Source organism: Cibotium barometz, chromosome 64 (assembly GCF_041138505.1).
Source record: "Cibotium barometz isolate CiBa-2024 chromosome 64, ASM4113850v1, whole genome shotgun sequence".
Classification (NCBI taxonomy): domain Eukaryota; kingdom Viridiplantae; phylum Streptophyta; class Polypodiopsida; order Cyatheales; family Cibotiaceae; genus Cibotium; species Cibotium barometz.
This window is the reverse complement of record NC_141109.1, coordinates 11,602,107-11,618,869: the sequence shown is the minus strand read 5'-3', so window position 1 is coordinate 11,618,869 and position 16,763 is coordinate 11,602,107. Positions and strand designations below refer to the sequence as shown.

Here is a 16,763-nt window from a genome sequence, read left to right as displayed (position 1 = left end):
TGTTTGTGTTTTTTTAGGTTTTTTGGTTGATTAGGGTTCTATCTTATGTTCCTAAGCTACCTATGTACACTAATCTAATAAAAAATATGTTTGAAAGCAAAAAATTAGCCAAAAACGCTCTATGTTTAAGCAAAAATCCTCTTCTTTGAGCTCTCTAATCACTCAAATCTCTAGTTTTTTGCTCAAACACTTTCTAATCCTACTCCTAACCACAAGCTATGCAAAAATCTAAACAAAAACAATTAGAAAAATTCAACAAAATAAATTAAAAAACCCAAAAACCAAATGCCATAGTTACTTACTTGGCACCAGGCTATGGAGACTCCGTCAGATTCGAATGAAAGAAGTCTTTGACAAGTAGTGGATTGGCGCTCCCTGGAAATGGCGCCAAAGATGTTAAGCTCACCCTAAAATGTCGTGGGAAGTTACCGATCCACCAAACTTGAGCTATGCTCAAGAGATCCACCGTAGCTCATTATCACACTGAGGCGGTTGCTAATCCAACGGGTGGTGCAACCTCTCTTGCAAAGATCATGTGGGATCTTTGTGGAAGATAATTGCGATGGTAGCCTAATCACTCAAACAAGATGGAGAGAAGAAGTTAGAGGAAAGCAAGAGAAAAGAAGTGATTAGCACTCCTAAACCCTGACCCTAAGCACGCCACACATGTTAGATTTGAGTTGCACACCTCATCAAATGATGGGATTTACAATATAGTGCGGGTGACCTTTATATAAACGTGCGGACATAGTTGTTGTAGGAATGTGTTAACCAATATATGGTTTAACAATTGAGGTAATTCCACTAACGACCCTTCTTACATAAACAATATACCTTTTAATGCCATAATAACTGAGAAATATTTTAACCTTTAGGTACACCAACCCTAGGGATGTACCTAAGTTTTCCAGCCCTAGAGATGTACCAACCTACTATATGGAGGCAAATAGCATACTGATCTTGAAGGTGTATATGTGTATCAACTATGGGGATCCTTACATACCATGAATGCCTAACATAATGTATTGAATGTATATCAAGAGTTCTAAGGCTTCGGGACACATACATTATGTTACCCGAAGTTTGATGTATTGACATGCCTTGCTTTGTAACGTGGATTCTTACTTAATATGAATGTATGTATATATGTATTTGTGTGTGTGTGTGTTTTTGCCTTAAAAGAGAAATATTTTGTGGGAAGTGGATAAGTGTAGCTATGCATGAGAGCTATAGATGGCTAACTAGTATAAAGATAAAAGGAAGGAGTGACATTTAAGTCTTGTAAATTTTAGATAGCATTCTAAAATAATAATAACCTAAAAGTTTGTTCTTAGAGTAAAGTGTGCCATTTTCAACACAAACAATTAGAGTAGCCCAATAAATTACAACCTTAGAGTTGATGGTAAGTATAACTAGGACCTTAAAATGGGGTTTATGTGGGTGCATGCCCGCTTGTGTGGAAATAGTATACACAAACATGCCATTCACCTTATCCTTGAACCACATCCTTATTGTGTGAGTGGGGTATCAATCTCTTTTATTCACATGTACATGAGTCCATGTTTAGTCCTAGCTAAGTCTTAAATCAAGACGTTTAACATTGTTTAAAGTCCTAAAACATTTCTTAAGCTGATGAAGGTAGGGTGAAGTATTTTTATAAGCTCATCTCTCTCAAATACGTGTCCCTTGTCTTCGTCCTTAAACCTTCTAAACTTGAGATGTGCTCCACAAGGGTTAAGTGAAAGTAGTATTTGTGGATAATGGCATAGTGCCAACCTAGGCTTGGTCTTCAAAAACACTCTTAAATATCCAAAATGAATGATGGCAAAATGCAAACACTCTTAAATATCCAAAATGAATGATGGCAAAATGCATATTCACATTTACTAAATTTAAAATGTACTTTTATATATAAGCATCCACAAAAAAATGTACTTTTATATATAAGCATCCACAAAAAAAATCGATCATTAGTATACTAGCTAATTAAATAAACTTGGATAAGTACATTGATTTCTCATTTAATCTACCTTAGATGAGACAATTAAATAAACTTGGATGAGACATTTGATCTCTCATTTTCTCAAATCTTAAAATCCCCCCTCTACCACACCCATTTATCACGTATCTCTAGGTTCTCTTTACTTAAAATGCCCCGTATGTTTCTTTTTTAATCCCTCGGGATTCACTATATCTATCATTTTTATTGGCTTATAGAAAATACCCATCCCCACCCTTCTCAAAACCTAAGTAGCTTTAAAGGTTAAACACATTTTCTCATATTTGTGAGATGTTCATTCACGTCAATATCCTTCAGCCAATTTTTATACTTTTACAAAATAAAGGAGATAAATCAAGCAAAGAGAAATGAAGAAGATAAATCAAGTAAAGAGAAATAAAGGAGACAAATCAAGTAAAGAGAAATGAAGGAATACAGATAGGAGATGACAAAGAACAATTTCCCTTGTTGAAGAGGGATTATTTATGTAGACTTAAATTCTTCCATATTATTTAAACTAGAACTCTTGAGTCTTTCTAGATACTTGAAGGAAAGAGAGAAGAAGTTGGTGTGCAAGGAATCTCTCTTTGAAACAAATGTGAATTCTGAATGATCTACCCTGTATGTGTGCAAGGAATCTCTCTTTGAAACAAGTGTGAATTCTGAATGATCTACCCTATATGTGTGTGTGTGTGTGTGTGTGTGTGTGTGTGTGTGAGAGAGAGAGAGAGAGAGAGAGAGAGAGAGAGAGAGAGAGAGAGAGAGAAAGAGAGAGAGATATGAAACACTAAAAGGGGAATTTTGTGTGTGTGTGTGTGTGTGTGTGTGTGTGTGTGTGTGAGAGAGAGAGAGAGAGAGAGAGAGAGAGAGAGAGAGAGAGATATGAAACACTAAAAGGGGAATTTTGTGTGTGTGTGTGTGTGTGTGTGTGTGTGTGAGAGAGAGAGAGAGAGAGAGAGAGAGAGAGAGAGATGAAACACTAAAAGGGAATTTTGAAATGATAAAGAATAAACAAGGGAGAGGGTCCATTTATGGAGTCTTGTCATTATTATTTATTGTGTCAGTAATGTATAGACATAACCTTACAGATGAAATAAGCCCAACATTAAGAACAACAAGTTCACTTAGTTTGATTAGTACTAAAAAAATGACATGAACACATAGTCTACCAAAGGGCAAACCTAAAGCTACATGGTCGGTGCCAATATTGAAATTTATTTTATGATTCTCCCTATGGTAATGGATTTTGGGGCACGTTTGTATCATGGCCAAAAAAGGGTTGTGTAAGGAATCTCTCTTTAAAACAAGGAAGAATTTAGAGTAATGAAAAAGAGAGAGCACGTTTTTCATGGCCAAATAAGGGTTGTGTAAGGAATCTCTCTTCAAAACGAGAAAGAATTTAGAGTAATCGCGAGAGAGAGAGAGAGAGAGAGAGAGAGAGAGAGAGAGAGAGAGAGAGAGAGAGAGAGAGAGAGAGAGAGAGAGAGAGAGGTGAAACACTTAAAGGGAAAAGATGAAACAAAAGCATGAGAGAGAGAATAAAGGAGGGGGAGGAGAGAATAAAGGAGGGAGGGGAGCCATTTTTTAAGACATTGAAGCATTATTTATTAGCACCTATGTATAGATGTTACCTTATGAAAGAAATAGGCCCACGAAACGGCATAATTGGGAGCTTAGTAATAAGTGAAGTTTAACGTGGTACTCAAGAATCAAGGTGAACACAAAGTCTACTAGAGGATAGATCTAAAACAAGGTGAACAAAAAGTCTACTAGAGGGTAGGCCTAAAACAAGGTGAATGCAAAGTCTAGTAGAGGGTAGACCTAAAACGCTATGGTTGGTGCCAAATTTCAAGGTACATTTGGAGGCCTTCAATTTATGAAGTTCAAGCCTAGGCATGATTGCAAATTTCAACCCAAGTTGGGGCTCATTAATTTGGTTTATCTTTCCACCTATGCACTTGTGGTGGTGGAATTTGGGGAAAGTTTTCCATGTCTTAGGGTCTATATGGACTTACCCCGCCCGAGGAAAAAGACAAAAGCCATCGGACTATGGGCGTGGACTTGGAGTGTCAGATGATGTTCGTGGAAAAAGATATGAACCCTTCTCGTCGCCATCGGTTGAAGAGGAAAAAGAACAAGTATTTTCTTCATACTTTCTTCCAATTACTACTACTTTTTGAAAAATTAGAGGGGGTGATTATCCTTCCTTAGGGGGATCTATCACAAGTTGAGCAAGCTCCAAGATAAAGTGAAACTTGTATTTGTCGGAAACGTGGTGTCAGGGCATGAGGGGAAGGGAAGGGAATTTTCCTCCCGTGTAGAGTGTAGTGACCATCAAAAGATAGAGATGCCCGTCCACAAGTCAGACTCTTAGAAATGGAGAAGGTTCTCAATTTGGACACCATTATCTGCGTTGAATGTGGGCAGGGTAGTGTGTGCTCTCAACGTGGGCGTCCTTTCTTTTGTCCAGGCGAGGCGAGGGGGGGACGTTAGGGCGTCGCTTTCCCGTATGCAAGAAACCAGATGTGCAGCTGTGCACGGTTTCCCCTCTTTGTCGACCAGGCTGGCCCCCCTTTGCAGCTTCTTCTCGGTAATGATGATATGGGCGAATTCTACAAATAGGCCAAGTAGTAGGCTAGACAAGATGTCCATGGTCAGTGGTCTCCCTCGTTGGGCGTCCATTGTCCGCTTCCTCAGTTCTGATCAAATCAACCTTGCGATGAGGTCCTCTCTCTCTCTCTCTCTCTCTCTCTCTCTCTCTCTGTCTGTGTGTGTGTGCGCGCGCGCGCGCGCGTTGCTTGCTTGGGAATGCTCGAGGTTCTACGCCATCAAAAACCCATGTTCCCCCTTGTACATATAGGAAAACCCATGTTTCTGATTGTGCATAGGAAACGAAAGAAATGCAGAAAATGGATTCTGAGTGTGAGAGAGAGAGAGAGAGAGAGAGAGAGAGAGAGAGGGAGAGAGAGAGAGAGACAGAGAGAGATGTTTTGCTTGTGCTCATTTCTATACACACACACACTGATTTATTTATTTTCTGCACTGCAGATTATTTTCAAGTAGAAAAAAATCCAAAATGGATGAAGATAAGGCTAGAACTCCTTCTGCTTTGATTTTTTTTTTTCACACAAGGCTAGAGGTCTCAGGTCTCAAATAAATGTTCTGGATGGACTCGTTTTTGAGGTTATTGGATGCTCAAAATGCTTAGGCTGACAGTGGGCCTATTGCACACTACAAGTACAAGACCTTCTGACTAGAAATTTTATTAAATATAATATAATTATTTTTCTCCATATACTATGGTCCAAGAAGCAAGGTCTACTGAAGACCATCATCATCATTCATTATTATTACCATTACTATCATTATTTTTTTTCTTTCTTTTATCTCTAGACTCTAGAGCAACAAGAAGCTTTGGATGCCCAGTTGTCCCAGTAGAGATTTGGTTTCCTGCAGATTTGCCTTGGGCCAAAAGGCAAAAAGCCATAGCTTTCCTTGGTTCAGCAAAATCTTTTTATCTGCATAGAACTGACCAGAAGGGAAAAGAAAAAGAAAGACAGCAGGTCAAAAGCCAAAGCCAAAGGGAAAAGCAATGTTGCAAGCAAAAGCAGATTGAAGAAAGAAAAAAAGCATAAGCTCCCCCCCTAAGTGCTTTTTTGTTCAAAAAAGATGTCAGACCAGGGTAGGCCATCTCCTGCTGCTGCTGGTTGTGGAGGTTCCTGTCCAACCCCTCTTCAGCTCTATCAGGTAATCATTTTTGCCACCCCTGTGATTTTTTCTTTTATGCTGCTGCTGCTGTTCTGCTTGCTGTACCTTCGGAGGCGCCGCGGTGCAAGCATTCACTCGCCGATGAGAGGCCAGTTCTTTGCAGGAGGACTCCTGGCCACTGTAAGTCTCTTATTCTTTGCCTCTCTGGAATAAAAATCTGTGGTGGTTTAGTGTTTCAATGCATCCTCCTCCATTTCCGGGGTACAAACCTGCCATTAATTGTGCTTCAATGCTGTCACATGGATCATAGTATTAATTTTGACACGTGAATTGATGTTGCTTTTTGCAGCCACCTCTGGAGCATGGCCTCAGCAAATCATTCAGGCAGAGGCTGCCCATCATGCCATACGATGAAAAATTCTCATCCACTTGCCAAGACATGCAGTTAGTGCTCGATTATGCACCATCCTATCATTTTTTAAATTCTAATATGGTGTGAAGTGGCGCTGCTTCTGTGGAACGTTTCGGGGTTTTGGTAGAGTTTCTTTTTCAGTCATTCAAGATATCTTTTTAATGCACTGTTCTGTGTGTAGGTGTGCTGTCTGCCTCGGTGATTATCAACTGGATGAGAAGATACACCAGCTACCAGCATGTAATCACTTCTTTCACGTGCAATGCATAGATGAATGGCTGGCAAAGAATGTGACCTGTCCGATATGCCGGACTTCCCTTCTGATGATAGAGGGGTGTGATGACTTTGTGGATGGAGTCCAGTGTCAACATGATGGCAGTGGAGGCATGGAGCTGCCCGTAGCAGGAGATGAACATAGGCTATGGGAAGAAAGAATTATTAGTGAAGTTCACGATCAAGGTTTTCTCATCAGAGTAGGTGCATCCACCAATGTAGCAAGCACCAGTGGTGTGCTATCCTTTGAAAGTTCTGGTGGCCGGCTGACTGGTGAGCCTGCAGTCAATGTGGAACGAAGCTGATTTTGTCGCTGGTTCATCAGCATAGAATGGGTTACTTTGTTCCGTTTTATTGTAGTGTTGTATGCCAGAAAAAGCTTTCATGAGCTTTGATTGAAGCCCTACAAGGTTGATAGTTGAAGCTCTCTAGAAAATGCTGCGTGCTTTGGCAGTGATATTCTGGGTGGTTACAATATGGGACAGATGTGTTTCTGATGACACGTCGCACATGCTATTTTATGAAGGGAAGACCAAACCTTTTGATGATTTGCCCATACAAGAGCCTGGGAAAAAACTCCTTGCATCTGCATTTTTTACAAGCCTTGATCCAACCCTTTTCCGAAAGTAATGATGGATGCATTGTCTGAATACCTCTCAACTATTGCAGGCCCGCGCTGTGCTGTTCCCCATGCATTATCGGGGAAAACTAATGGCAAAGTGACATGATGGACTAGCTTAGTCTTCCATTCTTGTTTTTCCTTGGTGGTGCTGTCTATACACATCCTTCAACAATTGCCTCACATTGGAAAGCATCATATAGCATTAGATTGCTCTCTTTGAAAGTGTGCCGGGTGGCAGGAGAGATTTTGGCAGCTTCATGCTGAAAGGACCGGAGGTCTTCCTTTAGAGAAGGCGCTCTTTCTTTCTTTAGTTCTTTACATTTGGCTTTGTGTGGTTTTCTAGATTTATGTAAGTTATTTTAAGATGGTGAGTAATTTGCTAGCAGGCTATGATTCTTTTAAGATGGTGAGGAATGTGACTGTTCTTGCTAGCAGACTATGATAAATCATAAAGGTGGACGAGTATGGAGGTGTTTCTTAATGGCAAGGAGTGTGTTTTGAAAGAACACCTTTTCTCTTCAAAATCCAGTGTTTGGAGGAACAAGTCTTATTATGGGTGTACTTCAAATTGTCTAGAAATCACTCTAGATCAATCTGTGTTCTGCATGGAGCAGTGACCAAGATTGACAGTGGCAGTTGAAGGCTTCCTACCTTTGCAAGAAAGAAAAGCCAACTTGTAGAAGAAGAGCATAGAGGCCTCTCTTTTCTTGTTTTGGCTTCTTTTGAGAGTGCCTCCACAACACTTAGGGACACCATGAGTAGGCAGCTGTATTTGAATAGGCACCTTGAAGTAGGCCTTTCTGTAAGCTTGACCATTGATTCCATTGATCAACAAAAGCCTAAGGTAAAGGAGAGAACAATGCCCTTCTAATGCAGCGTAAGCACTTGAGTGCATGAAAATCTCCAAGGGCAATCTGAATCAAATATATTTCGTTACGTGAAGGTATGCAAGCCATAGTTCAAAGATTTGAAGAAAAAGATGGGTAGAGATATGTGGACTACACCCTTAGAATCACAACATAAAAACCTCAGAAGTATGTTTGTGAGAAACATACTATTTGAGTAAAAATAATTTTCTCTTGTGAAGAAGACACTGCCAAATTATAAAGATAGAACTATGATGAAATGAAGATGACATGCTCTTTTTTTTTTTCTTTTTCTCTTAGGATCCATCTCCATCGGCTCTGCCTCCATTTTTATCATCTTCCATTCGAGAAGAAAATCTTTTACTACTACTACCACTACTATCACCACCAAGTTTGTTGTTGCGACTATTGTTATGACTACCTTTTTCAAAAAAAAAAAAAGGTTGAGTCTTACTAGAGGGTGAGCATAGAGGACATAGTTGTTGCGATTATTGTTATGACTACCTTTTTCAAAAAAAAAAGGGTTGAGTCTTATTAGAGGGTCAGCATAGAGGACATAGGTTGAGCAACCATGCTGAATCAAGAAGAATCTACAACAAGCATTAAAAAAGAATAAGACAAAGTATACAACAAGTATTAAACAGAATAAGAGCAACAAAGGAGGTAACATCACAAGTTAGCAAATTTCAAATTTTGGGTTTTTGGGGTTGCATGCAATTCATCACTTGAAAATTTGTGAGCACCCACCCTATTCATTATGCATTTCATTTAGCTTCCATTAAATTCTCTAGGCCATCAGAAAGTTGCATTCATACTCCACTCATATGACCCTTCTATTCATTCCACAATAGTATTAATAATTACCAAGGTTGAACCTCATCACACTTGCAAATACTGAGCACTAGGACCCACTTCGATTGAGATCCAAAGCTAGAATGGAGAGTGAACAAGTAGTCACGCCGGTTACTCCATCCAAGAAGAGTCAGCGATCAAGAAAAGGTATAGGAAATGAGTTTCATAAGGAGCTTAAGGGGATGCATTTGAATACTACAATCTATGCACTTGAAAGTGTATCATTCACAACTCTGAAGTGCTTATATATATTCGGAGGCTAGGGATCAAAGCATGCATGGCAAGGATAGGTTGGGCCATCACTACCATGGGATACTCTGATAGAATTTGCCCATGGTGCTAGATAGGTACCACAGGGACAAGATGACCAAGAAGGACAAGCTCTATGCATCTCTCAAGGGACCAAGTAGCAGGGATTTCAATATGAAGACCTCACGTAACACTTACTGGTACTAGTAAGAGTATTGCAACTTATCATTATGGTTAAGCCCGTGGATCGTTTATAATAGATGGTGCAAAGGGATGCTTATAACACAACATGCAAGGCATATCAAACTAAGATTCACACGGCATGCAATGTACATCAAACAAAGATTCACAATACTTAGATTCTAACTAAGATATTATTACTTCAATGAGATTCACAAGTCTTAGATTCTAACCAAGATATTATTACTTCAATGAGATTCACAAGTCATGCAAGGCACATCAAATAAAGATTCACAATCCTTAGACTCTAACCAAGATATAATACCATGCTTTGACATGTCTATTCCAAGGAGAAGGGAATAACCTTGGTGAGGAGGTTTTGAATTAGACCAACTCTATGGATGAGTATTCCAAATTTCAATATAGCAGAGTAAAATGATCGTAGCAAGATGGCCCTTTCTCATCTCAAGATAATCGGGAGTTTCTTGAAATAGTTAGAGAAACCATGTTGAATAAAATCATGTGAATCAAGATTAGCTTAGGTGGGAAAGACATAAAAGCAATACCTCATGAGAGGTTTTTCCCATATCCCCCCCTCCCACAGACACAAGATTCCAAGAAGACAAGTTGAACGAATTCTTGGAGCTATCTCAGGAAGGGAATTCTATTGAAGAATTCCATCAATCCTATGCCACTCTTGTTCATTATGCCCTAGCAATGGTGTAACAATTCCTCATCGATTCATTAAAAAGTTAGATCCCCCTGGGATAGGTTGTTGAAAAATGTTAAACCCTCATCTATATCAAAAGTGGTGAAGATGGCTCAGGATTTCCCTAAGGCCTTTTCTAAGGAGAGAAATTAGTTGAAATCCTTGCCTCCTCCCCCTAAAGAGAACTTAGACCTTGACATACGATTCCGGTTTACCCAAGACAAAGTGGAGTTAGGTACAAGATCAGAGTCAAGACTCAACCACAGGACCTTGAAAATAACATTCCTATTTGTCATAAAAATTCCAAAACCAACTCAAGAGATAACGTAAATGCAATAGATGGCAGATAGCTGGGACATATGATGAGTGATTACCCAAACTCTCATGTGGTTATCACTTTTCTTGCTCAAATGTACCAAGATCATAATACCAGAGATGTCTTCAGCCTCAGTGCAGGACCCCGACCTTAGAATTGGGAAAATCAGAGAAGATAATTTCCAACCTAATCAAATGCATCTAAAGCCATTACAATTTGTTGGCTTAGAACAAGAAGAGAGAGATAGGATTCATGCTGCCATTGAGCTTCGGGGTCAAAATTAATAGTTTTTGATAATCCAGATCCCAACAAATTGCTGAGGTAACAATTTTAAGCTTTTGGTTAATTCATGAAGCACTCATTCATTCATGTCGCCTCGATGCTTGCATAAATTAGTAATTGCCTAGAGGTAAGGTAAACCGATACAAAAGTAAAATTCATTAATGAAAAATTTCTTTTCACGTGCCATGAGGTAGGTGGCAGACGTGATTCAATTCTCTCTAGATGAAAACTTGACCGAGTGTGTAAGTTTAGATTTTATCTTTAGGAGTATATGATGGAATGACTTACCTAAAAAGATTTGGTGAAGGAGAGAGCTTGAGCTCTTGCAAGCACACATGCACTCACACAATAATCAATAACACACACAAAGATGGAAGGCTGAAATATTCTTCTTCTTCTCTCTCAAAAGAAGGCCACAAAAGATAGGTGAAAACTAACATAAGTACTAGAGTACTGTGTATAAGCGGTCCATAATGTGAACACGCTAAAGTAGGTGAGATGGCAAGATAAGTATGCCATAACTCGGTGGGTGGATTATGTAGGTGTACTTTAGCTATAGAATCATTGGCGAAGATTCATCGTGTCGGCTACCAAACGCGCCAGTGATGTAAATGTGGAACGATCATCTAGGCACGTCGTGAGTGTCAACTTTGGTTGAGCTTAATATCTCAACACTTCTCCTCAAGCTCAACTCCATCTCCAAGATTCCAAGCATGTTGCAGAATCTGTGAAGCTTCTCAGCTCCCAAGGCCTTGGTGAAAATGCCAAAAGCAATTTACTTCTCTGTGTTGACATACACGAGATCAATATCTCCTACCAAAACCTTCTCTTTATGAGATGAAGTGATAGTGGACTTCTATGTGTTTGGTTTGCACATGAAACATTGGGTTCTTTTACACCCACTTATATCTAATGGCCTTTTTACCCTTAGGCAAAGGTACCATTTTGTTGTGGAGTGTACCTGCATGTAAATTGTCTCTAAATTCCATGCTATTTTAGATATGCATTGAAGTCATTGGAGAAATATTCTCCCCCTCCATTTGACCTTAGGTACTTAATCTACAAACTTGTTTGTTTTTCAACCAACATTCTAAAATTGTGAAAGTGAGTCAACACTTCACTTTTCTCTTCTCATGAAGTACACCCACACCTTCCTTGTGTGGTCATCAATGAAAGATACATAATAACAACATCCTCGCATTGATGCCGTCTTTGTTGTCTCCCATACATTTGAGTGTACCACATCAAGTGTCCTCTTGCTTACATTTTTGTCATGTGGAAATACATTCTTTGTTTGCTTCCCAAATTAACATTCTTCACAAACCTTATGCATTTCATCCACCTTAAACTTTGGCAAACCTATAACAATTTCAAAATTCTGCATGGATTTTAATCATTGTTCATTTACATCCAAATTAAACATTCTACCCACTCTCTTGTCCTTAACCAAACAAAATTTATTTTGAAGTCCTCTACAGACATGCCATCAAAAGATTGAAGCGTACCTACAAACCCTGCTCAATCATCTTCTTTCCAATAGAAACTAGGTTTGTTGTGATGTTGGGCACATGAAGTACATAAGATAAGTACTTCACCTTGCCATTTTGCATAGCCAATGGCACATTCCCAATATGAGGAATAGGATGAGCTGTGTCATCTCTCGTCTCCGCATGACCTAGTTTTCCAAGTTCTTCATGTTGAAAGAACGGTAGAGGGGGAGGAGACACACACACAGGAGCAAACCCTAATGTATATTGCAAACCCTAACCATAGAGGGAAGCCATAAGCAGGGTTGTTTTCTAGACTTCTTTTTTTTTTGCCAATGGACCTCCTTTCACAACGTGAACCAACAGGGTGCAATCATGACGTAAAGTGAACTTCACGGATTTTATTAAATTTGTTTTTTTTTTGTGAAACCTTAACGTATGAAACGTCCGATTTTAATTTTTTTGGGTGTGAGACCTTAAGGCGTGAAAGACCTTAACACGTGAAACAATAGGTATGATTCACGGTGTGAACTGGGTGGTTCACGGATTTTTTTTATTTTAATTTTTGGAAGTCTAGAGGAAAATTCAAATTTCCTTGTTTGGAAGGAATATTTTTTGAATTTTAAATTGGGGAGATGGAAATTTTCCCAAAAAAATAAGTCGGAATCATGACACACCCTTCATAAATGACCCCCAAAATGGACAATTTGATAACTCATTGGTATCTTTCATTCAATGCTCATTATTTTCACTGTCATTAAATCATGTGATCTTTTCATTCATTAAATACAAATCTAATTTTCTCAAGCACCTGAACACAATGCTATCTTCTTAAGCAATTAAATATGATCTTGAAATTAATTCATACAATACAACATTTATTAAAATCATGTGGTAATAAATAATATTTTATGTTTAAAATAACTCTACATGAAAAATAAATTCAGCTCATGAATTTCAACTAAAACTTTATCCAAAAAAATGATTAAAAATAATTAAATTAGAACTACTACGCATTGGTTTCATTATTAACTTTAAAAAATATATTTGTTTATATGAAAAGAAAACATAAACTACCAATAATTAAATATAAGATGATGCTATCTTAATTTCACAATTAATGTCATCTTTAATGAGATCAAGGATGAAGATTATCAATAATTACGTATGAAGATTCCGTTATCTTAATTTGACAACAATGAGTGTTATCATTAATGTCACCTTTTCGGCAATTTGAATTGAGGGATAGAGATTCTTATTTACACAGCTAATTAACTCAAAAACAAGGAGATGTTAGCCAACTATATTTATTCTATCTACTCTGTGCTTTAAAGCTTCTCTCCTTTGTCATGTTGCTTCTGTCACATATAGGGATGCAACTAACAATTTCTTATTTGGAATTAAACATCAAATTAGTGATAAGATATGACACTAAGCTTTGTGAATTATCCTTGACAGACCTCAAGGAACATTTTTAGTTGGAAGGATGTGGCATTGTTCTAAATAGATTGGAGAATCTTGTTTTGCAATCTTTGTGAAGTATCCTTGACAGACCTTAAGGAACATTTTCGTTTGGAAGGATGTGGCCTTGTTCTACGATAGAGTGAAGAATCTTGTTTTGCAATGTAGAGATTGATTACCTTTTCTGACGGTAGTGATGGTTATTCATTGGATGGATGTCAGTGTTTGAACTTTAGAGTGGTGCCTATACTAACATCTAATGTTGTTAGTGCAAGTTCACCAATCCTTATAGATGGTGGACCAAAAAAATCCTAATGGGATAAGAGAGAAAAGAGATACTAATACTAAGAGCATTTTGTTGATGGTAAGTAACTTACCATTGCATAGCTCTTTACATCTACAAAGGTTGTGGAGTTTATTGAGTTATCTATTATGGATACATTACTTTTGAGTTGCCACCTCAATTTTTTAAAACAAAAATAATGGTCTCTTTTGGTGAATTTTAATGTTTTTTAAGAATTTTGCTTTTTTTTTAATGTACTTTATATTTTTGGGGGATTTTCTAAGTTTTAAATGTTTTGATCTTTTGTGAGTGTTTATATGTTTTTTATATTTTTGAGAGTTTCAAAGCATTTGTATCTATCCCTTTACTAAGGGTTTCACATTTTCAAGCTCCCTCGAGAGTCGACATGCTCCCAGTTGGATCGTGCGATTCGACTACTATCAGATGATTCATCTTTTGGGAGATTCAACCTTACGATCCAATCTTCAGACGATCCAACTTTTGAGACAATCTGACTTTTGAGTCTGATTGTGCCGATTTGAGTTGGCGATCCAACTTTCGGCGGACAATCCGACCTATAGGTGCGATCGCATGATTTGTTGAGTTTTAGGCGATTTGACTTTAGAGTCTGAATTGTATGTTTTGATCATAATGCGATCGCATGATCCAACTCTAAAACAATCTCCGGGTGCACTCTGCAAAACGATCTGTGTTGACTGATCTGACATGCTAACGTGGCTAACGATGCCGATGTGGCTATCGCTATGCTGGCTTGGCTATATCGCGATGCTGACTTGGCTATTGCGATGCTGACTGGATACGCTTGTAATGGGACTATCCCTTGTGATGGCTTGAGCCCTCTTGCTGACATGGAGTATCGTGATGGTGAGACAGGACTATCACGATGATGACTAGACTATCGTGATGATAACATGGCATTGGGATGATCACGATGTGCCAACCGATCAGCATGTGGGACTTTTATTTTTAGCACTGGCACACTTACGAGCTCACATTTGAGATCTAACAGCACTCATTAATGCTTTAATTAGCAATTAGTAACTCATCAAATGGATTAGCAAAGGAGGATTAATGCTCATTAGTGAGATTAAACGCTCATAGTCAAGATTAGTAGCTCATTAGTGGAATTATCAGCACCTATCAATGCTAGATTAGTAGGCAGCTCGTCAATGGGATCATCGTTAACAATGGGATTAGCAGCTCCCATCACACTGGATTAGTATGCAGCTCATTAAACTGATTAGCTCTTGCAGCGCGGGATCATTGTTAACACTAGGATTAGGAGCTCCCATTACACTAGATAGTAGGCAGCTCATTAAATGGATTAGCTCTTGTCACTCTTCTTTCTACTGGTCTTTCTTCCACCTATAATAGAACACTCTCATGGATGCTCTCTCTTCTTGTTACATGAATAGCCATTCCTACTCCATCTCTCTCTATCAGTCTCAGATGCTCATACACATTCAAGTTCATCTCATCTCTCTTTTCATGCAAAAAATCCCCTTCAAAATATTGGGAAAAAAAATAGTAGGGGCAACCCTCAAAAACAAGTGCGCTAGCTTCTAAGGACTTCCCAACCCTCAAAAGCAAGTGCATGCGCTAGCTTCTAAGGACTTCCCAAACTTTTTTTTTAAAATAATATTTTTTCAAGTGCTGAATTTCAAACTTTTAACATCATAAATGGACTCAAAAGGCCCAAATATGGTAAAAACGACTATAAACTTGGGTATCTTTTGATGAGTTCTATGAATTTCAAATATTTTAAAAAAAAAACTGTATACTTGGTGGAGCTTACAAGACATGGAGTATTTGCAGAATGAGCATTGAAAAGACCAAAGTTTTCAATAATATCGTTAATGAATTTTGATTGACGAAGAAACAAGATACCTTTCTAGCGATAGTGCTGAACTTGAATACCAAGACAAGAGTGAATCTCACAAAGATTTACCATCTCAAAAGCCTATGACAAAATCTTCTTTATGAGTTGCATAAAGTCAAGATTATTGGAAACAAGTATGGTATCATTGACGTATAGAGCAAGAATAATAAATAGAATACCTTTGCGAACCCTTTCGATGTGAGGAAGAGATCAATTTTGATATACCAAGAACGTGATGCCTGCTTTAAACCATAAAGAGCGCGATGACGACACACAAGATGTGCCATGAATTGAAAATCCTTTTGGTTGTTCCATATAAATCTCTTCTTTGAGATCACCATTAAGAAAAGCAGTTTTCACATCCATCTGATGAATCTCCAAATCAAAATGAGTAGCAAATGCCAAAAGGACACATACCTAGTCATGCGAACAAAAGGGAAAAATGTATTATGATAATCAACACTTGTAACTTGTGAGTATCCTTTTGCAAACCAAATGAGCTTTGAACTTATCAAAAGATCCATCAGCCTTTGTCTTTGTTTTATATACCCACGCAAATCAGTAATAAGAACCCATGTACCTTTGGAAATCAAAGAACCATATTCGGCTTGCATAGCCTCTTGCCACAGTGATCCTTTGTGGAGAAGAGATAGCCTCTCTATAAGTTGCTGGATCTTCATGAACATTCATAGCATCATCAAAACTGTCATCATAGACATGATTTGAACCATGTTCAATATCAATGGGAAGATCAATGTATATATCAAGATTATCATTAGAATCCTTGGTATGGTCTTCAGAATCCTTCATAGGAGAAGAAGGATGCACAACATCTTGAGATATACAATGATAATCAAACAGAAAAGGAAAAGCAGTGAGTAAGACCATGTATCTCCCATCGAATGTTCATCGAATAGAGCATTACATTGATGATGACTTTCTGAGAAGTAGGATCATAAAATTTGTATTCTTTAGAATTATTAGAATATCCAATAAATATAACTTTTAAACCAAGAGGATCCAACTTTTGTCGCTGTTTGGGACATCATAGCATAACGGAGGCTACACTCCAACCCACACACTTTGTCAATCCGTGAATGCAACCCGGTTAGCACATAGAGGCTATCCCGAATGGGAGAAGATGAGTTAACCACACACTAATGA

General features: G+C 38.3%; 1 protein-coding gene across 2 annotated transcripts; it reads left to right on the top strand.

The window, feature by feature from the left end:
• The first annotated feature begins 4,404 nt into the window (after positions 1 to 4,404).
• Positions 4,405 to 7,416, top strand: LOC147603320 (RING-H2 finger protein ATL58-like). Of its 2 annotated transcripts, none has more exons than XM_086796542.1 (4): positions 4,405 to 4,723; positions 5,048 to 5,887; positions 6,057 to 6,151; positions 6,301 to 7,416. In XM_086796542.1, exons 2-4 carry the CDS (start codon positions 5,669 to 5,671, stop codon positions 6,695 to 6,697), a joined length of 711 nt encoding a protein of 236 aa, XP_086652668.1. In that variant the 5' UTR covers positions 4,405 to 4,723; positions 5,048 to 5,668; the 3' UTR covers positions 6,698 to 7,416. The 2 variants fall into 2 exon arrangements, with proteins under 2 accessions (XP_086652668.1, XP_086652669.1); XM_086796543.1 differs by having other exon boundaries at positions 4,586 to 4,723; positions 5,048 to 5,746.
• The last annotated feature ends 9,347 nt before the right edge of the window (positions 7,417 to 16,763 follow it).

Excerpts from the sequence above, each read along its gene's own strand:
- LOC147603320 (XM_086796542.1), top strand. The coding sequence starts at position 5,669 with ATGTCAGACCAGGGTAGGCCATCTCCTGCTGCTGCTGGTTGTGGAGGT. Across the intron at positions 5,888-6,056 it reads CAGGAGGACTCCTGGCCACT|CCACCTCTGGAGCATGGCCT; the intron begins GTAAGTCTCTTA and ends TGCTTTTTGCAG. Across the intron at positions 6,152-6,300 it reads TCCACTTGCCAAGACATGCA|GTGTGCTGTCTGCCTCGGTG; the intron begins GTTAGTGCTCGA and ends TTCTGTGTGTAG.